General features: G+C 55.1%; 8 protein-coding genes across 8 annotated transcripts; 2 read left to right on the top strand and 6 right to left on the bottom strand.

Annotated features, from left to right (window-relative positions):
* Positions 1 to 1,339: 1,339 nt before the first annotated feature.
* M421DRAFT_425059 (uncharacterized protein) lies at positions 1,340 to 2,745 on the bottom strand. Its single transcript, XM_033593956.1, has one exon. It carries the CDS (start codon positions 2,667 to 2,669, stop codon positions 1,524 to 1,526), a length of 1,146 nt encoding a protein of 381 aa, XP_033444473.1. The 5' UTR covers positions 2,670 to 2,745; the 3' UTR covers positions 1,340 to 1,523.
* Positions 2,746 to 2,925: 180 nt separating this feature from the next.
* M421DRAFT_12069 (Aminomethyltransferase folate-binding domain-containing protein) lies at positions 2,926 to 3,996 on the bottom strand (the record flags this gene model as incomplete). Its single annotated transcript, XM_033587292.1, has 1 exon — positions 2,926 to 3,996. A coding segment is annotated over one exon (1,071 nt), but the record flags the coding sequence as incomplete, so codon positions are not given.
* Positions 3,997 to 4,502: 506 nt separating this feature from the next.
* Positions 4,503 to 6,179, bottom strand: M421DRAFT_73210 (uncharacterized protein; the record flags this gene model as incomplete). Its single annotated transcript, XM_033596946.1, has 3 exons — positions 4,503 to 4,835; positions 4,885 to 5,961; positions 6,009 to 6,179. 3 exons carry the CDS (start codon positions 6,177 to 6,179, stop codon positions 4,503 to 4,505), a joined length of 1,581 nt encoding a protein of 526 aa, XP_033444471.1.
* Positions 6,180 to 6,592: 413 nt separating this feature from the next.
* On the top strand, positions 6,593 to 7,775 carry M421DRAFT_95623 (uncharacterized protein; the record flags this gene model as incomplete). Its single annotated transcript, XM_033598321.1, has 2 exons — positions 6,593 to 6,690; positions 6,737 to 7,775. 2 exons carry the CDS (start codon positions 6,593 to 6,595, stop codon positions 7,773 to 7,775), a joined length of 1,137 nt encoding a protein of 378 aa, XP_033444470.1.
* An 880-nt stretch (positions 7,776 to 8,655) lies between these two features.
* M421DRAFT_9043 (MFS general substrate transporter) lies at positions 8,656 to 10,287 on the bottom strand (the record flags this gene model as incomplete). The annotated part of the gene is made up of 2 exons (XM_033597858.1): positions 8,656 to 10,148; positions 10,209 to 10,287. The coding sequence occupies 2 exons, from the start codon at positions 10,285 to 10,287 to the stop codon at positions 8,656 to 8,658; spliced, it is 1,572 nt and encodes a 523-aa protein (XP_033444469.1).
* Positions 10,288 to 13,632: 3,345 nt separating this feature from the next.
* On the bottom strand, positions 13,633 to 15,189 carry M421DRAFT_425053 (uncharacterized protein). The gene has a single exon (XM_033593955.1). It carries the CDS (start codon positions 14,890 to 14,892, stop codon positions 13,741 to 13,743), a length of 1,152 nt encoding a protein of 383 aa, XP_033444468.1. The 5' UTR covers positions 14,893 to 15,189; the 3' UTR covers positions 13,633 to 13,740.
* A 563-nt stretch (positions 15,190 to 15,752) lies between these two features.
* M421DRAFT_73238 (uncharacterized protein) lies at positions 15,753 to 17,565 on the bottom strand (the record flags this gene model as incomplete). Its single annotated transcript, XM_033596948.1, has 4 exons — positions 15,753 to 16,828; positions 16,880 to 17,164; positions 17,332 to 17,478; positions 17,535 to 17,565. 4 exons carry the CDS (start codon positions 17,563 to 17,565, stop codon positions 15,753 to 15,755), a joined length of 1,539 nt encoding a protein of 512 aa, XP_033444467.1.
* A 299-nt stretch (positions 17,566 to 17,864) lies between these two features.
* M421DRAFT_425051 (uncharacterized protein) lies at positions 17,865 to 19,089 on the top strand. Its single transcript, XM_033593954.1, has one exon. The coding sequence runs from the start codon at positions 17,961 to 17,963 to the stop codon at positions 18,744 to 18,746; it is 786 nt and encodes a 261-aa protein (XP_033444466.1). The 5' UTR covers positions 17,865 to 17,960; the 3' UTR covers positions 18,747 to 19,089.
* Positions 19,090 to 20,061: the final 972 nt, after the last annotated feature.

The raw sequence follows: 20,061 nt of genomic DNA, 5'->3' as shown, positions 1-20,061 counted from the left end.
TAGTGTATTACCAACCTGGAATTTTGCACACTGTGATGAATCACTGTGATAAAAGTTATTGGCAGAACTTTCTAAAAATAGCTGATGACTACCCATTCCTAGACCCTACCTAGCTACCCTACCTATACCTATACCTAGTCACGTGCTACCCTACCTATACCTATACCCAGTCACGTGCTACCCTACCCAAACCGTTTGGGTAGGGTACCTCGTGTACCCTACCTAGTTCCTACCCATTAGTCACGTGACTATACCTATACCCTACCCTACCCTACCCATCCGCCAGTCTAGCCCCAACGGCCCTAATTTGCGCCCAACGGCCCTAATTTCGCGCCAACGTTGCCAACAGCCAAAACGCTGAGTGCCTATATTCAACAAACTCAAAACAACGTTGCAACGTCGTTGCATGGCTACCCTTAGTGCTAGCACTAGCATTAAATATTCAAAAATTGCGAAATTTCACGTACAGATAGAGCGAAATTGTAGCTTCAAAATGAGCGAAAAATTATTGTTGTAGGCCTACTACAACGCGAGTTATAGAGCGTTAAAGGTTTGTTTGTTAAAGGTTTGTGTTTTGAAGTTGCGACAGCACACCATGGCAGCTGCAGCTGCGCCCGCACATAACATAGCAGCTGCAACAGCATACAGCATAGCACCTGCTGACCAACACACACACACATACACACACACAGCAGCAGCGCAACAGGAGCTTGCAGAGCAGGCAGGCCTGGGCGTAAAATTCTTGGTTTACCTACTATTCTTGAATAATATTCTTATATTTTCTAACATTCAGGCTGCTAGAGCCCTAGCGAAGAATCTTAACTTAGTGTCTTGGCAAGGAACATCAAGCTTAAAACCTTCTACGCTTAATAACTATTCTATTACTAGGCCTATAATGTTGTTTAATAGCTTATTTTAAAGAGGACACTTAGTAGTATATTAATATAATAAAAGTATAGTTTATTAAGCAGAGCTACTATTGTAGCAGGATTAGGAGTTGTTGTGGCCATTGCAGCTGTTGGGACTGTTAGAGCCGTTGGCTCAAAATTGGCTGGACATTGAATGCACATTGAATGGCTGTTGTAGGCCTACAAGTCCTACTGTTGCCCACAGTACAATGCCACGATTTCCCAATTTCGACAACGGAAAAACTTTTCCCGATGTAGGAGCTTAGTTAACTGTTTAGCGCTATAGGAACTGCAGCAAGACTAGACACAACGCACGAACGTGCTAGGAGGGTGTAGAAACATCTTCTAAATCTAATACAAGCACGTAGTATGCTAGGTCACTGTTTAATAGTAAGTAGTTGTAGTTGCAGTAACTTGTGTTAGTTGTGCTAAGAGAAAATGGCTAGTTTGGTGATATGGCTGGCTTGGTGATAATCTACGTTAGGTGTAGAGAATATATCCTAGTGTTCTTATCATCCCAGCACTCCTATATGCCTGGTAGCGGATTCACACCTATTCCGGATATCTCTCTTCTTGCCTGCGTCGTTACAGGGCGTGCCTGTGTGAATTTACAGACTAGGGGCTAATGCCCTTCTCCATTGTCTTCCGAACATTCGTTCTTTGCCTTTCCCTCTCTTCCTGGCTGATATTGATATTGAAGTGAGCACCTCGGATTTGTGTGTATAGCTCTCCTGCCGTCAGTCCCTGCACCGGCTCTGACCATTTTCCTGTGATAGCTGTCTCCAACTCTTCCGAGTCGATAATCACAGGTTCATGTGCGCGCAGCACGAAAACTATACTGAATCTGTATCTCGCTCCTCCATCTTTGCCGTTCATGGGATCCCCATACGACACGACCCGGTGCCCGCCCGCGGGGTATCGACTGTTGCTGAATCGTTCTAGTTGTTTGCCAGCGAGCAGACTTGCGCCTTTCATCCCGGTCCTCTCCACCTCCTTTTCTACTTCGAACCACTTCTCGCCATCCCAGACTTCCAAACCGGGAATGTCTCCAATGACCACACTCAGCAGACCCAAATCGGCATGTGGCTCTGCGACCTCCTTCGCCTCCCAGCCTTCGTATCTGAATAGCCTGAGCATCGTGGCAGTCTTCTCCTCATCTTTAGCTTGCATGCTTCCGCACGGCCCAACGAACTTCTTTAGCCCTTTCGTCATGTAATCAGGCTCTGGAATGTCCAGACTCGTCGCTATCCGCCCGAGTGTTGTTTCCAAATGCGCACCCATGAGGTCCCAGAATCGCTTCGCCGGCCCTTGAAGAATCTCAGGACAGTACTCCAACGTGCGCAGGGTGATAAATTCCTTCTCGCCGGGAATAGAGGACCAGCCTTCCTCGGAGCGGAGCTTGTGCTTCCACCTCGTCTTCTCCTCTGCAGGTTGTGCGAAGAAAGTTTGAGACGCAAAGAAGAGGGCCTCATAAGCGTCTTGCAGCGGGTGTAGTCCCGGAACTGACGAGTCTCGAGATGGATCTGATGGTGCTGCTTGTGGGAATGTAATTGTCGTCCATCCAAGATTGGACAGGGCCTGTTGATGTTCTGGAAGGACAAGCGGTAGTGGAGATGGAGCCAGTGGTAGCCTTGTGTCGATGGGGTGGTCTTCTTCTGTTGGGTTGGGTTCATCTTTGATGTTCCGCCCTCGTAGTCGCGAAATGAACCTTGTGATGGAACCGGAGCGTTCAGAAGGCCTGGTATGACGCATGAGTGCCATTTTGATTGTCAACAATCTATGCCAATGTACTGAAGATGTACGCTTAAAGAATCAAGAGCAATGTGTCTTGTCAAAGGGCAAGAGTTGGACCGAAGGTAGGCATGAATGAGGCTGATGACATCGACCAGCTAAGCCACAATTAGTGCCGCGGTGCCGGTGAGCGCATTTAGCATAAGGCAACTCCACAGGCGACTCAGGAGGCTTCACAACCCGCCTGATTGATTTGATATACCTAATCGACTTCCGAACTGGTCACAATCTTCGGCTTGCTCCTCGCCCACAGTATTCGCTCCCTTTCCTCGAACCACCTGTGCAGTACGGGCTTGATCTGGACTACTTCCCCACCTCCTCCCATAGAGACGCCAAATTTCATGCTCTCTTTGTAGCTTCCACCCTCCACGCTGATCTTCATCGGTGTCATCATTTCCAGCCGACACAGCGCGAGGCCAACATTGCCGATGTGAGCTACAAACTTGCCCGCTGCGCGGCCCTTCTTGATCGCGCCCGCCTCGTCGAGCTGCTTTATATCTGTACCAGATTCGAGCGAGGTCCCTAAGATCCCATTGCCGAAGTCCAACTCTACAGGTAGCATCCGCTTGCGAACAACGCCCGTGTGTTTGGTTCGTATTGTCAGCTCTTGGCCAACATAACAGCCTTTCCTGAAATCGATGCCTTGAGCTAGGTCGATGTTGACTTCCATCGGTAATGCACTCTCTCTTGGAATCTCTTGTGGTCCTTCAGCAATGCCTTGCTGATAGCGCTGCAAGTGGTACTGTTGGGTGTCTTGTGCCTCTACTCTATCACCAAGAAGGTCGCTGTCAGGCTTCGCAAGTATCCTCCATAGCGTCGAAAGATCACCACGCGGATCAGGTAGCTCTGCAATGACTGCCTGCGCGTTGATGCTTTCGTGTGCCTCGCCCCATGCTGCCCAGACGCCCAGTGCTTCTTCAGGGACAGGCTCGATCGCAACCTTGCTCCTGAGCTTGTGACGCTTCAAGTGTTTCCTTAAGGCCTCAACTTCTGAACTGTCGACTTCGATGTAGCAGCTCCACGTCCCCTTCTCTGCCAGCAGCGCTGGGTATACCCATACGAAGACATCCCATAACACTCGACCTCTGGAGTCAAGAAAAGCAGCGAAGAATGGCTGGTCACGGTCGGCGTGTACATTGTTTGTAATCAAGCCTTGCAGGAACTTGATCGTGTCTGGGCCGGAGAGGGAGATGAGGCGGCGGTGCGGAAGAGGCGCAATGCCGGATTGTGTCGGTTGCGGCGCATCGTTGACGGTCGAGTAGGGTCGAGCATGTCCGCTTCCCACAGAGACTGTGCGTGCTGTACGCTCAGCTTTTGGCGTCCGGGACACAGTTTGTAATGACTGCTGTGATCGCTGCCGCGCAAGGCGGGTTCTTGGGAATGATGCAATGCTGAGGGTACGACTCAAGGCAAAGCGTGCATTGCGCGAGCCGGCGAAACTGCTCTGACATGACTTGCACACGTATGCAGAAGACCATGCAAACACTGAAGTCAACGGTACTGCCATAATGATAGATGGTCAACAGGTGTGTTAGCTACAATGTAGAGCTCTGACAGAAAGCTAAGCTCTGGCGTCAAAGGTTTACAATCGATAAGGAAGATGCCTCGGCGAATGACAGTTGCGTTGTACACATTGGAATCAACACGTAGATTGCTATTACCACCAGAGCTGCTGAGTAGATGATGCGCCAAATATGCCTTTCATGAATGATACGTAACCTCACAGTGGGCAGTCAGCCGGTTTCCAAAACGCCAGAACCAAAACTCAATGCCGCTTTAAAACCCTCCTCGTTGGATCAACTCCTAATCGTTCTTTCGACTTTGACCAGCGGTACTCGTTAATCGCGCGTGCTCATCATCGCCCCCTTTCGGGCTTGCTGGCTCCAGATCATCATCGTCGTCGTCGCTCCACTTGTCATCCTCACCAACTGCGAAGATGGTGTCGCCGTCAAGAGACTCTCTAGGAGGGTGAATGGGCTTCTGCGGTTGAGGAGCGGGTAGTGGCGAGACGTCACGAGCTGCATCGCGCTGCGGACGCACAGGATCGTAAGAAGGAGGGTGATCCGAAGGACCACCTTCCTCGTCGAGAGAGTCGCGAATGGATGCAATCTCGAAACCCTCATCATCTTGCGCAATCTACAATCACGTCAGCATATAGTAACGATCTTGAATGCGCCTTACACACCTCGTCGCTCATGGCGAATCGCCTGTTGTTCGCAGTCGGTCGCCACATATACGCCACGAAGCAGACATCTGCCAAGTAGACCAAGTTCAACCATCCGTCCAAGACGAACCATCGAGTCTGCCAATGTGTGGGAGCAAAGTCGGGGGTAGAAGCACCGGCGAATGTAAAGCTGTTGATGAAAAAGAAGCCAAAGATGACAACGATGCTAGTCAAAATGCACCACCAGAGCCTCTTGTACATGGTAGCCTTGACATGTTGCTTGCGCTCCATCAGGTCCTTCATTGTGAGATTGAGAGAATTGAGGGTCCAAATGTAGAATGCAGTCAGCGTCGCCGATAGAGGCAGAATGACAAGCAGAACGAGTGGGCCAGCATCGTCTGGGCGAACAGTGAGCGATGCGACAGCGTAGATGACGCCGAATACAAAGTGTGCAACTGCCAGCCAGCGAACGATCGTCATGGTCTTGCCGAGAGAAGGCTTGACAACACCGTAGCCCATGCACACGATGAGCAGCAGAAAGAATGAGAATGAGTTGCGGAAGGCGTTCAGCACGGCCACAACGACCATGAGCACCTTTGTGCCGATGTTGTTGCCATGGCGGTTCTGGTAGTCGTAGAAGCCCCAGGTCATGAGCATCTCGATCACCAGAAACACCAGGATAGCTGTGATGTAGTTCTGGACCGCCAGAATATCGTGCCTGTTCTGGTAGTACAAGAAACCCCAGAACAGCAGGACTACAAAGTATACGATGGTGATGCCGCCGTAGAAGGGGAGCTTCGCGATTTGTGCTGCTGGGAGCTCGCCGTACGCATTGCGGAACGTGATGATGGCTTCGTACTCGACGTCTTTGGTGTAGGCAGCGGTAGCAACGCAGTAGTATCCTGTCTTGATCCCCAGCTTTCGGTCTCCACTGGCAACTGGGTAGTTGATAGGCTTGGGGTCGTTGAGGTGGATGGCTTCAGTGCGAATGTGCATATTCGAGACAGTGTCGGCGTCGTCGGCAAGAATCCATTCGCCCTTGTGGGTTCCGTTGCAGAGCTTTGCATCGATTGCATCGTCGTTACAGATGTAGGAGCGCTGTGGCTGATTAGCTTTAGTAGACTTGGTCAACGCAGTAGACCAACATCGTCGACGGCCATTTCAGTCGGCTTGCCCAACAGCAGCGAATCTTTCCATTCCCAAATGACTACGCCGACTGTGGGGTCCTCGATCTCCTTGTTCTGGTCTCCCTTCTTCAGGAACTTGACGAGGATGAACGGCTCAACCTTCCCGCCCCATGACTTTTTGCTGTACATGCCCGAGCATTTCTGAGGATCGTCACGAGTCAGTGTGACATCGATCGCTGCCACTGCTGTTATCGTAGACAGCAACAGCAGCCCTATGCTGTGCAGCCATTGCTGCTTCATGATAGTGGCTTGAGGCCAGCTGGCGGAGCTGACGCTTCCTCAAATACGATGCGGCCGGCTCGCGTCTGCGGTCAACTAGAAATTGTCTCAAGTGCCTCAGTCAGGCTGTATCGTGAGGAGTGGTGTGGGAGTAGAAGGCTACAGTGTTCAATGTCTGGGCTGCGCGTTCGTTCCCGGCTCGGCGGGTACCTAGCTTGCTAGCGCGCCTTCCCTGAGCTGCGTTGTGGAAAGCGGGACCGAAGAGGCAAGTTGCACCAACACCACATTCACCAGTCAAATCACACATCGACCAACACCACGCCATGCCGGGTAAGACCACAGAATGCCCTGCCTCTGAGGTCTGCAGGAGGTGCAAAGAGAACGATTCTGTTCTTGTCGTGCGCCTAGAGCCTTTGTGCCAGTCAGTTGGCAATCTTTCAAGAATGATTCGTGCTAAAAACCCACAGAGAGTGTTTCGCCCGCTACGTCCACACAAAGGCTATCAAACGACTGGAGACCTTCCGTGTCAACTTCCACACTAATGAGGAGCGCAAAGTACTGTTACCTTTGACTTTTGGAGTCTCATCCACCACCCTGCTGCACATTCTGGATCTGCACCTGAAGACTCAGATGAGCAAAACCGGCCGCACTGGCTTTGCACTCAATGTTGTTGCGATCGGTCATGCTGAAGGAACATTACCTGTCGAAGATCTACTAGAGAAAGTTCGTCAGCAATACCCTGGTCACGAGTATGCAGCATTGCCACTGCATGACGTGTTCCGTACGATATCGGAAGATGCTACTCTACAAGATTTGGTTGCTGAAGCTGTGGACGGAGAGAATCCCAGCAATCAGGAGAAGCTGGCTGTATTGATCAACTCCCTTACCTCCGCAACAGCGCGGGCGGACGTTTTGTCGACGCTCAGGACCAGACTCATCGTGGAACACGCAAAGTCAGCATGTTGTCAGAGTATACTGTGGGGTGATAGTACCACAGCACTCGCTGAGAAGACACTTGCCGAAACCTGTAAAGGCCGAGGGTTCTCGTTGCCATGGCAGGTCGGCGATGGACGGGCACCCTTCGGTGTCTACTTCCACTACCCTCTACGCGACGTTCTCAAGAAAGAGCTGGTATCCTACATCGGCCTTGCTGATTCTGGACTGGCATCACTGGTCTATGAGTCTTCGCCTGGTGCGACGCAGGCATCCACAAGCTCGAAGAATACCACCATTGATGATCTCATGAAGCAGTACTTCGAGTCTGTTGAAGAGAACTTTCCAAGCATCGTTTCCAATGTTGTTCGGACCTCAGGCAAGCTCGAAGTCCCCGCTGGCGCAGACCGAGACCCACGATGCGGTCTTTGCAACATGCCTGTGCCCGGCGGCCGATTTGGCATACACGGTTGGGGCGGTTACCAACAGAACGATGGCTTCGAGACGTATTCAGCAATTGGCAAGAACATCTGCTATGGCTGCACTCGATCTCTGCCTCAGATCGCCCGGTAGCGGCTGGGCCTCGACGAGAGCGGGCCCAAGGACCTCCCAAGATGAATGGGCGATCATTACTAATCAGCAGACATGCAAACACATGTCGATGCCATCTCCATACATGGATCGAAATCTGGTTTTGCACTCTGCGCAACAGCCTGTACGCTATGCACGTCGGCTGTCAGTTGTGCCGATTATCCCCCCACAAGTGCCAGAATGGACATTTCGAACGGAGATACGGTATCTGCCAGTAAAAGCTGTTTTGATTGGAAGGATCTTTAAGCAGATGCAGCACTGCAAAGGAATCAGTGCCCTCTCACCACATAGGGTCGACTTGTTCGTTCCCGTGCGATGAGGTCTACGCGGTGGATGGGAACGGCAAATCTGACAATAACGTCCAACGTGGCTTCCCAGAACGGAAAACAACGTTCCTCTTTTCATCGGGCTATGAAAATGCAGTCCCTGGTGGGCAAAATCATCTTTGTCACTGGAGGTGAGCATCAATCATCCATCCATCCAACCGATTTCAATCTGACTTCGTCAGGCACTGCAGGTCTAGGCGAAGGAACATTAAAGGCGTTCGCAGCCCACTCACCTAAGGACGTATACTTCATAGGGCGCATTTATTCCGCCGCAGCAACTCTTATAACCGATATTTGATCGAAGAATCCCACCCGTCGCACTCACTGATTGGTCGCCACTGCCGCCAAGAAAGTTCCAAGCACGGTTGACCTGACATCCTGCTTCTTGATACCGGCGTTATCGCCAACCTACCTGTCCTGAGTCCTTACGGCTACGAGATCCAGTTCGCAGCGAACCATCTTGGGCATGCAATGGCCACGAAGCAACTGCTGCCCCACCTACTTGCTGCGAAAAAGATACTCTTACAACGGACTAATCATAAAGCAGACAGCTTCTGACCAAAGGAACTCCTTGCTACCAAGCCCCTGAACTTCTTTCCGAAAATGTATGCCGGTATAGTCAAGGCACAGACACCCAGATTGATCATTGTGATTGCCACAAACAACTTGCTTGGTCCAATGCTCGCCAAGACACTATTTGCATACGAGGTTGCAACAAACGTGAACACCGCCTTTGTGAAATTGATGGTGACGAAGGCTTGATTCGCGTCCTTGGGGTGGCAGTCAATGACATACGTCAGACTCGCCGTGCTCGCAAACGGCACGCTGAAGGCGTGAATGGACATGAAAGCAACGAGCTGGTAGATCGAGTCGCCGCGCTGAGCACTGATACCAAAGCCCAGAAATCCAATCGTTGCGAAGATGACCGCAGGTATCATGAGCGCAAGGCGGAACTCGGGCTCAAAGATACCCTTGTTTCGACGCGCCATAAATTTGGCTATGAAGTCGGCGGCCCAGCCTGACAGCGGCGAGCTAACGAGTCCGACAGCGAGCAGTGGAAGGTTGGTGAGTCCGACTTGTGCGGGTCCAAGCGAGTAGGGCGGCGCTGAGAAGATCGACACCGACAGAACGGAGATAGTGAGGAGCCAAGTAAAGTATGTGCCATATACCACGGTGCTGAAGAGAACGGCAGGATATGCGATGAGTGGAACAGGCTTCCACACATTGCGCCAGAAAGACTCGTCCGAAAGGCGACCGCGGAAGAGTGCAAGTTGCCGGCGGTATGTCTCCTTCTCTTCGCCATACTCTGACCAAGTTGAGCTCTTCTCTTCCGGCTCGAACTCTATCTGCAAATTTGGACGGGTGCCGTAGTACGTTGTCTCGACGACGAAGAAATACATGGCGAGGACAATGGGGATGAAGATCAATGCGGAAATACCGAAGGTGGCCTCGAACGAGATGTTCTGAATAATGGCGCCAGCGATCGTCTGGCCAAGCAGTACCCCACTGGCCAACATACACCCCCAGATACTGATGCGAACACCTCGCTGATGAACATAGTACATGTCCGAGACGGTGGAGGTGACAAGCGTCTCAAGTGGTGCAGAGGCGATACCCTGGATGACTCGCATGACAGCCAAAGAGACGAAAGAGGTGGAGAAGTAGCCCCATACGTTTGTCGCCAGCAGGATGATGGCGGAGATGATGAAGAACGGACGCTTTCCCCAGATGTTCGCACCGGCCGCAGTAAAGAAGGTGGTAAATCCGATCCAGAATGCCAGAAAGCCAATGATGAGACTCGTCACCATGCCGACGCTGACGTTGTACTTCTGCGCTACCAAAGGCAGACCTGGAGTCACCATTGGCCCCAGAGACGTCGTCACACCAGAGCTGAAAGCTAAGATGATCATGATGACTTCTTTCCGCACTGCAGTCCAGTTTAAAGGGTCGTTGGGGCTGTCAGAGGGCTGTGGCTGCAGGACAATGTCACCATCTCGCTTGAGTTCTGAAGTGTCGATTACTGGGTCTCCTTTTAAGAGAGTCGCCGTTAGCTGCGATGGCTTCAAAAGCTTGCTTTGAGCTGACATACCCTCTGCTGCTGATGCACCAAGCGTAGAAGTTCCAGGAGGAGCCGCCATCTGTCGATCTTCTAGCACTCCTAGACCCATGTTCCTGGAGTAAGGAAAAATATAGAAATAACCTGTTAGTAGGAGGAAGGAGGAAGTCTGCCAGCAGATCCGAATTACAAAGTTCAAACTATACGTAAATGACTGTTGAGGTATGAAGCGAAGAAATACGATGAAGTCAGTTCTATTAAGGCCAGAATGGAAGTAGCGCAAGGATCTTTGTACGGCCTTAAGGCATGTGTTGTTGCACGGAGTCGCTGAGTGGGGTGGTCCTGCCGAAACCCCAGATGAAGCGGCATCTGTGAACGTGCATGGATCATCCCAGACACAACCCACTCAACGTCTAACAGGTCTACCTTCTGCCTGGGAACAGCACGTTTGACAGCGTGTGATAGAAGCTTGTTCCATATGGCATGATCTTCCAAGCTGTGTGCCAAGGTAAGAATTGTTGATGGAAGCATTGCGCGTTTCGGTTTGCGCTATCAACGCACTTGAAACCGTCATTTCTCGAAGCAGACGCGTGGAAGTTTACGAATCACTGTACAGCAGTTGTACAGGTTGCTCCATCTGCACTGAGGTGGACGCTTCTCACATGGACATCTTGTGGGTCCTTGAACATCGATCGGTTGAGCTGCAGCGGCAATTCGTCAGCAAGCATTTTCCGGTCAGAGTTAGCTTGGGTACTGAATCACTTATGAGTTCGCGGATGATATGAGTGAGTACAGTAGTGAAAGAGATAGGGACGCGTGTAATTGGGTAGCTTCCCTGGACGCTCGTGTGGGTCCTCCCCCATGTGCTCACCGCAACAGCAACCTTCCACCTAAGATTTCTGCTCAATATTTGTCGCCTAACCTGCTGTAGATCACTAGCTTAAAAGAGTGCGCTTCAAGACCTGGAGAAGACTAAGTGCTCAGTGATCACTCAGCCAAGGCTGGTCTGATATTGCGACTAGTATGGCGTAGTTACATCTGTTTCTGTCGTAGACACCGGACTCGTGCGCCTACGAAAGCGGCAACCCGGAGTCTCTCAGTGCGTTTTTCTATGGGCTGGTCAGCAGTGCCTTGACAGCCCTGGATGAGGCTGAGCAGGGTTACTCGACTCTCGACAATGATGCAATGAATGTTGGTTCATTTGTCACGTGTTTGAGAAAGCTGGGCAAAACGCACATGGTCATGATGGGAACCTCAACTGGTAGGATCAACTCGAGCCACAAAGCGCCTATTCATTGCTAACTTGGAGAACCAGGCTAACAAAAATACATGCGATACGTAGAAGATGATCCCGCAATCGATGCGTGCATATTGCAAGGCACTATGGTACTTCCGACCGGCTAACAGCGACTATGGTGATGACACCTGAGGATTACAAACACTCGCTCAACTACACGAAGGACCAGACCACTCGTGGGAACATGACCAACGCGGTGCCGGAAGAGTTCTTACCGGTAATCCTCAAACCACCGGTAGCAATACATCGCTGGCACTCCTAGAGGGTATGTCTGGCATTGACGTGAGCACTGTTCGTACTGATAGCGACCAGTAGCAGTAGTAGTGAGAACTAATTCCATCCTGACCTTGGCTACGAGACAATGGATCGCAAGTTTCACGTAGTGAACAGGCCGACCCTTATGCTACCGTCAGAGAACGACGAGATGGTCCCTTCAACCGCGAACAAAGAGGCTCTACTTGAAAGATGGATCCTGGCCTTCTCTCTCGTGGCGAGCCAGCTTTCGGCTGTTGTTGAAGGCGGATCACATTTTCTCTACCGCTGCATCGCGAAGATGAATTGTCGATCGGTTGGGACAGTTCCTGAGATCTGTACATGGTGTGCATGTATAGGTGTCTTCGTGTACCTTCTGGGCAGGGCTCGTGTAGAGACAATCTGCGGCGATGAGGTTGGAGAATGACGAGGTTGCGCGATGGAAATGCTGACCTCGTCAAACGTCACGCCTGAACCTCTAAACCAAAGCACCAAATACACACGATGCATTCTCTTATGCATCTCAAGACTGCTTTCCTCTGCAAATTCGGAACAATGTTACCGTATGCAGTCTACCGCATGGCCTCAGGCGGCGCACACAAGGCCTGCTGGCACAAACAATGCCTCAAGTGCCGTCGATTGTTGGCACGCATGAGATATTTCCGCCCTTTGTCTCTCCCGGCTTGTCCATCTCGGCCATCAGGCTTCACAAAGAACAGGAAATGTCCGAGTCTTTATCATCACATCAAACATCAATGGGCTTGTCGTTCCGCCGTTGTCTGTCTTTGCATGCACGTCGTCATCGCAGCATGGTTCCCAGCTCTGCCACACACAGTGGTTGTCGTTTGTTTGACACCACACTCAATGCTCCAGCCACAGTATGTGTTCATATAACGCCTGCCTCACAGGCGTAGGAACGCTACCTTCAAGCCTCCTTTCCACCGCTGTCCCATCTCATTCTGCTCGCAGCAGGGAACTGTCTGAGGGCTGCAATATTTCAACCCCGTCTATCTCGGATTCTCAAACTCCATCATCGCACGTCTTCACACTACCAGTCTAGTCCCATTAGCGAGCCCTTTTAGTCCGGAGATACACAGTGACCCGAGCCAGAGCACTAGACGCAGCCACCATGTGCGGCATCAGCGCAAAGCGCTACACCAACTGCGGCTGTGTCAAGACCTTCGTCCCCAAAAGCATCGTGCGCTGCAAGTACTTCCACAGCCGCCAGCGGGATATGTGCAATGGACACCTGGAGTCGATACAGACCGTCGCCCACGAAGGCGGGAGGTGTGGGAGGCATGCGCACTGTGGCGAACAGCCTTCAGCTGAAGATGCTGTGCTGCTTCAGAGGCGGTGGGGTCGGTGTGGTGTTTCGGAGATGGGTTGAGACCAGATCAAGGTGCACTATCTAGGGTATGAGCAGAGGCGGTGGTCGTTGAAAATGTCGATGGAGATGTTGCGCGCTCCTGGACTGCAGAGTTTGGATATTGTTTACGCTGGCTGTGACGAAGGAGAAGGAGGACTGCGCCGCTCAAGAACTTGGGGGACGATATGGCGATAGTGGTTACTGCACAAAGAAACACGAGCGTCGCTGGAGTCAGCGTGTAGAATGTGACAACTCCACCCGTTCCGCGCGTATGGTGACCCTTCCTGGCCTCCATGATGTCTGTAGCGTACACATGCACGAATCGACTGAAGAAACGCATGGTCGTCGGTGGAGAAGAGACGACTGTCCGGCTTTTGCCTCGCATACCGAAAGAAGTGCGCAGTGTCTCAAATATAAGTCTCCGAAGAAGTTGAGTGAGACTGGAGTGTGCCGGGTTTGCCTACGGCAGCGCCTGTATAAGCAGAGTACAGGCAGTAACTTCTGACTTGCAAAACGGGACCTCTTCAAGTGACACTGGAACGGACAGTTTTCAGCATGTACAACGCGAGACGCAATATTCAACACCACGTGATTCCTAGTCCGCATTCGAATATGTATTCCAAACGCCATCTGGTATGCATGACCACCAGTCAGCTCATCAACCCCTCCACCTGCTCACCACTCAATGCCGTCTTGGCACCCGGTCTCTTCTTCCTCGCCGTCCCGCTCCCCGCGCGAGCCGACGCCGGCCGCGCGTCCTGACTCTGCGCCTCCATCGCCGCTTCGTGCTCGATGCTCTTCACCGCCCGGCTGATCGCTACACTGTACCCGCCGATCCACTCGCCCCAGCTCTGCTTCCCCGCCGCATCGGTGCTGAGGTGCAGCTCTGGCTCGACGTTGTCCTTGTTTTTTCGTGCTTTGGGAGCCGAGGGCGTGGGCGGTGGCGGGGGGCCGGCGTCCGCCTGGGCGGTGCGGAGTGCTTGGTTTGCGCGACGCTGGTCGAGGAAGGAGCGCGCGACGTTCTGGGCCGCCGACACGCCGGACTGGATCGTCTTGACGTCTTCTGGGTTGAGGGTTGCGGGGAGCGGGATGCGGTAGGAGCCGCTGAGGGTCACCTGCCTGTCGCTGCCGGCACCGACTCCCGGTTTTTCTCTGGGTATCTCCTCCACATGGTCCGTGTCGTCGGATGCGGTTGGCCTTGCTCGCGGCCGTGATGTGGGGTTGTATAGGGCGAGGTCTTGGCGTGCGGTCTCGAGTTCGTCTTCGAGCCTGCCGAGCTCTTCGTCTGCTTCCTCGTCCTCCTCCTGGACGTGTTCCTGCTGTTCCTTCTTCTGCGACAAGGTACCGAGCGTCGCCGTCGTGGTTGCACTCGAGTTCTTCCGTCCTTTGCCTCGGCGCCGTGGCGAGCGCGGTGTCGCTGTTGGAGGCGCGGTCTTGTAGAGTTCCTCGACTTTGGCTTCCAGGCCGCGGACGCGCGCTTTCAGTGCTTCGAGCTCGGCTGCTCCAGTCGAGACGCCGCGTTTCGTGGCGGGTGTGATTGAAGATGCGGACGTAGGGTCTTTGTTGAGTTTCCTGGGCTTCTTCTTGGGCGCGTCTTGCGTGGTTGTGTCTTTGGCTGGAGTCGGGACGGCTTTAGAGGCCGATGATTTCTTGACTGCCTCTTTCGGAAGCATGACACCGCCCGCTGAGCCTGCCCGGCCAGCGGTGGATGGCTCTGGGTTTGCTGCTTTGCGGGAGCGAGGTTGCTTTGATTGTGCTGCTGTGGTGGAGTTTGGCCCGGGGGCTTGAGGCCTTGTCGACATTGTCAATCTTGCCTCTGATTGTCAGGAATGCTCTGAACAATCTCGCGGATTGATTGCTAAGGTGCAGAATCGTGAATGGGGCCTCTGATGAACAAAACGAGGAGTGGTGCAATGTGAAGACGCGCAGGCCACTGAGACACGTTAGGACTGCGAAAGCGTGTGCTGGATGCCAAAGCAAGGTCTCGAGGTTGGACAGACTGACGTATGAGGGGCGGCTGAACAGGGGGGCCCTGTCAGCCACCGAGCGGGAGTGGATCAACGTCAACGGCGATGATCAACGTCAACGGCGATGATCAACGTTGGGAGAGCACCTGAAATCAGGCGGTTAGCACACGCTGTCAGACAAGCCAAGACGCAGTTTGAAGTGGAGAACTCAATCATCAATCTACCCTGCAATAAATACATGCCCAAGCACTCGTGTCGTCTATGGAAAGGTACATTATCATCACGACATGGACGTCGTAGGCGGATTGGGACGCATCCCGTTTGGGGTGTTTGGAAAAGGCATTCGAAAAGATGGCAGGTCCAAGATTTCGAGCCTAGATGGGCGAACAAGATGCTGCGATGGGAACGGTAACTTTTGGATAACGAAAAGGAGACAGGGTGACGGGCATGCTCGGGTATCGTGAGCGACATGGACCGGCGAAGGTGCAGCTGGAAAGCCATGGGTTGAAGCAGGAGGACCAACGCCGTGCACGCAGTCGTACGCTCGAGAGACAGCCAACAAGACACAGCTGCTCAGAAGGGACAGATGTCAAAACCGTGAGAGTGACTCGGCCACGCCGGTCATGTGCGCGACATTGCTATTTTCCTGCAACGCAAAAAGAGACTATCGCCGATGCACCACCGTCGAAGACGGCTTACGAGGCAATGGCACGGGCAGGAGCACCGCCGCGACGGTTGTTGCGAGTGCTCTTGGGGGCCTTGGTGACGGTGCTCCAGCCGTCGTCTTCCATGGTCTCGGTTGTGTCAGCGGGGGCAGCCGCGGCAGCAGGGGCAGCCGCGGCGGCGGGGGCAGCAGCGGCGGCAGGGGACGTGCTGGACTTGCGCCTCCAGGATCCTCCGTCCTTGGGAGCTACAACGGGCTCCTCGGGCTTGACGGCCTTGTCGTCGACCACGTCGCCGTTGGCGCCCTCGTCTGTGGCCTCGGCCTCGGGGTTCTCGACAGCCTGGGGGACGTCATCACCCTTGGCCTCGTCGGCCTTGGAGGCAGACTCCTTGGCGGCAACGTCCTTGGCCTTCTTCTCCTCGCGGGCCTTGTCGTCGGCGTCCTTTTTGGTCTGCGCAGCCTGCTTCTGCTTCTCCTCGACCTCCCTCTCGCGGGCGGCTGTGTCAATGGGGCGGGCGGCGCCAAAGGGGTTCGGCTTGTCCGAGGCGTTGGAGGGCGTGGCAGCCGGCGCCTCCGAGACTGTGCGCTTGGCGAGGTTCAGCTTGGGACGGCTGGCAAGCGGGGCCGGCGAAGAGGGGGTGCTGGCGTCCGGGGTGCCGGTGGGGGAGGCGACATCGGTGCGCATCTTGGAGCGCCACTGGCTGTCCTGGTCTGCGGCAGTGGGCTGCCTCTCAAACTGCGGCCGGCCCTCGGCCGGCTGGAACTCACGGCGGGGCGCACGCTCACCCTCGGGGCGGCCCTCGCCCCACGCCGGGGACTGCCTCTCGCGGGGGCCGTCGAAGCGCCTGGCGCCTTCCCTGGGCGCGTCGGCCGCGGGCGAGAGCGGGCCCCGGCGCTCCCAGTTGCCAAAGTCGCGCTGCTTGCCGTCGCTCTCAAAGGCGGGCCGTCTGCGCTCGCCGCCACGGTCGCTGCCGGCGTCCGAGGCGCCGGCGTCGAAGCCACGGCTGCCGTACCCGCGTCCAGAGCCAGAGCGGGCGCCGGGCAGGTCAGGGAGCGGGCCCTTGCGGGACCAGTCGGAGATGTCGCGGGCCTCGGGGCGGTCCTTGGCTGCGGACGGTCAGCGGGTGTCTGGTCAGCACGCGGGAACAGAATACGCACGGGGCTCGGCGACGCTGACGCGTATGTTGCGGCCCTGGAACTGGGTGCCGGACAGGTCGAGGGCCTTTTTCAGGCCGTCGACGGAGCCAAACTCGACGTAGCCGAAGCCCTTGGGCTTGCGGTCGAGCTTGTCCTCGACAATGCGCACGTTGGTGACTTCGCAGGCGGCGAAAAAGTCCGAGACGTCGCCCTCGGTGGCGTCGAACGAGAGGTTGCCCAGATGGGCCGTGTACGGGGGCTTGGAGGGCATGGGCAGCTCCTCGCGGGTCGCAAAGCCGCGCTCGGCTGGGGGGCGTGTCAGCGTGGGCACTCTCAGCGGTCACCATGTGCACTCTTAGCGGTCACCGTAGGCACTCTCAGCGGTCACCGCAGGCACTCTCAGCGGTCACCGCAGGCACTCTCAGCGGTCACCGTGGGCACTCTCAGCGGTCACCGTGTGCCGGGCGACGTACCAAAGCTGTCGGTGCGGGCGCCAAAGCCGCTGCCGCCGCCGTACGAGGGCCTGTCGCCGCCGCCGCCGTAGCTGCTGGCGCCGCCAAAGCCGCCGCCGCCTCGGGGCATGGGCGCGTCCTCCATCTCGTCGGCCCACGAGCCCAGCGCTACACTGCCGTCAGCCGTCTGCGCACTCGGCGTTGCCCTGCGGGGGAGCGCCTACACTGGTCGCCGAGGAAGTTGCTCAGCGACATCTTCTCCGCCTTTTTATTCTTGGGCGCTGCGCATCGTGTCAGCCAGCAGTCGTGCATTTTGAAGCCGCCCGGCGCGGGGCAGCGCCGCCGCCGCACCGCCCGCGGCCTGTGGGCGCGGGGGGCGCCGTACCCATGATTGCCGTGTGCCGTCGACGCGCAGCGAGTATCCGCGCGCTGTGCGAGTGTGTATGAGAGCGGGGGCGGCTCTCGGGGGTCGTTCGTTCGTCGTGTGTGGTCGAGGGTCGGTTGTTGGGCGCGCGGCCGTCGAGGTCGATCCACCCGCAAGTGCGGCGTGCAATTTTAGCCGTCTGTGCTTGTGCTGGCTTGACTACCGTACTGTTGACATCACCGCCTCGCCCGCGCCGCGAAGCACACCACCCACGGCCCCGCGCGCCATGGAGCAGCCGGACGCCCACGCCCACGGCGATAGCCACGGCGACAGCCACGGCGACGGCGACGCCCATGCTTCCGCCCAGCTCACCCATCCGCTCCATGTCCTCAGGCAGGCTGCGGGCGTCGGTGCCCTGGCCGCTGTCCCCGGCACGGCCATTGGCGCCTTGTCCGGGACCCTGCGCACGCAGACGCCCATCCTGTTTGCAGTCGCCTCGGGCATGCAGTGCTTCGCGCTCGGCAGCACTTTCTGGACTGCGCGCAGCGCCATTCTCAGCCACGACGGCGTCCTGAACTGGTGGAGGTCGACCCGCGGACAGCCCCTGCACGCTCGCCAGGACCTGCACCCAACTCGCTCGCAGCGGGTGCGCGCATCGACCATGGCCGGCGCCTTCACGGGTCTCAGCCTTGGCCTGCTCTTTCGAGGGCCGCGCAATGCCGTCCCGGGGACCTTCATGTTCGGCCTCTTCGGCTATGCTGGCCAGAAGGGCTACAACTTCCTCGACGAGAAGAACACCGAGGAGCTCCAGGAGGAAGCCCGGCTCGCGGCCCGCGGAGAGAAGAAGAAGAACTTCATGGAGCGCATCGCCGAGATGAAGTGGAGTCCCATGGAAGCCCTGACCGACGAGCGCTACGACGCCATCCTGCAGGAGCAGCTGCTGAAGATTGAGGTCGAGATTGCCCTCATTGACGACCGGATCGAGGGGTTCCGGCGCCAGGCAAAGGAGGAGGCGCTGAAAGCACACGAGGCAGCGAAGAAAACACAGGAGGCAGCGAAGAAGGCACAGTAGGCAGCGAAGAAGGCATACGAGGCAGCGAAGAAAACACACGAGGCAGCGAAGAAAACACACAAAGCAGCGAAGAAAACACACGAAGCAGCGAAGAAAACACACGAGGCACAGCTGCAGGTCTAGCCACAGCAGCCACCAAAGCCTTGAGCAGCGTAAGCTACTTCCTCGTCGACTCTGTCAAACCATCACTTCTTTCTGCACCCTGCATCATACTTGTACAAAGGCCGCTATATACCCAATTCATAACCCCATTTAAGAGCCGAATTCATACCCCCATCTAAGAGCCGAATTCATAACCCCATTTAAGAGCCGAATTCATGCAATGTCCATCTCTTCCCTTGACTCCCATCTTCACGTCTCAATCAGCCACGTCTCCGTAAAAGGAAGGACCCCGTCCTCTTCCTGCGGAACACGCCAACAACAACCTGCAGCCTCGACCCTTCTCCGACTTGCACTGCACACGTCGCGGTCCTCGCACCACACACACCAAGCACGATACCTAGTTGTCTTGCCGTACCGTGGGGCGACGACACACGCACCCACGCCTTGGCAGTCGTTGCGCAACGAAACCAACCCCCGTCTGGCAAACCAGGCTTCCTTGTTGACATTGCCCAACGCGCCCTCAACACGGCACACAAGGCTGCAACGCGCCTGCACCGTACCACGTCCCGTCACGCTAACGCGCTGTCACATGAGTACGTCTTACCAATCAACATCAACACCTGCATCAGCATCAACACCTGCATCAGCACCAGCACCTGCATCAGCACCAGCACCAGCACCTGCATCAGCACCAGCACCTGCATCAGCATCAACACCTGCATCAGCATCAACACCTGCATCAACATCAACACCAGCACCTGCATCAGCACCAGCACCTGCACCTGCACCTGCATCAGCGTCAGCTTCGCCACAGCTCGGCGACACCGCTAAAGCGAGAGCCGTGAACGCGTATGACTCTTCGTCTGCACTAGAAGCAGCGGCCTGAATGCAGACGACTCCGACGGAAAAAGTGGTGTGCATCGTGACCATAGCCCGGGATTAGGCAGCCACCGAACCTCAGGCACAAAGGGCGCCGTGCCCAGTGCCCAGTGGGGGCTGAAAGGTAATCGCGACTTCATGTCTTGACCTCAGTCTGAGTGAGCAGAGTCAAGTCGTTTCTATAACGGTTCTCGAATTACGAATACTATAATTACATCTTCGTCTGGTCTAGCATCTTCTCTCCAATCTGAGTGAGCAGAGTCGTCACGTATTCTGTCGTCTCTCGTGAGCGCATGTTCCAGCCATGCCGCAATAACTAAAACTGTCGCTTCAT

The sequence above is a fragment of the Didymella exigua genome, assembly GCF_010094145.1.
Source record: "Didymella exigua CBS 183.55 unplaced genomic scaffold M421scaffold_41, whole genome shotgun sequence".
In the NCBI taxonomy this organism is placed as follows: Eukaryota; Fungi; Ascomycota; class Dothideomycetes; order Pleosporales; family Didymellaceae; genus Didymella; species Didymella exigua.
This window is presented reverse-complemented; position numbering and strand designations above follow the sequence as displayed.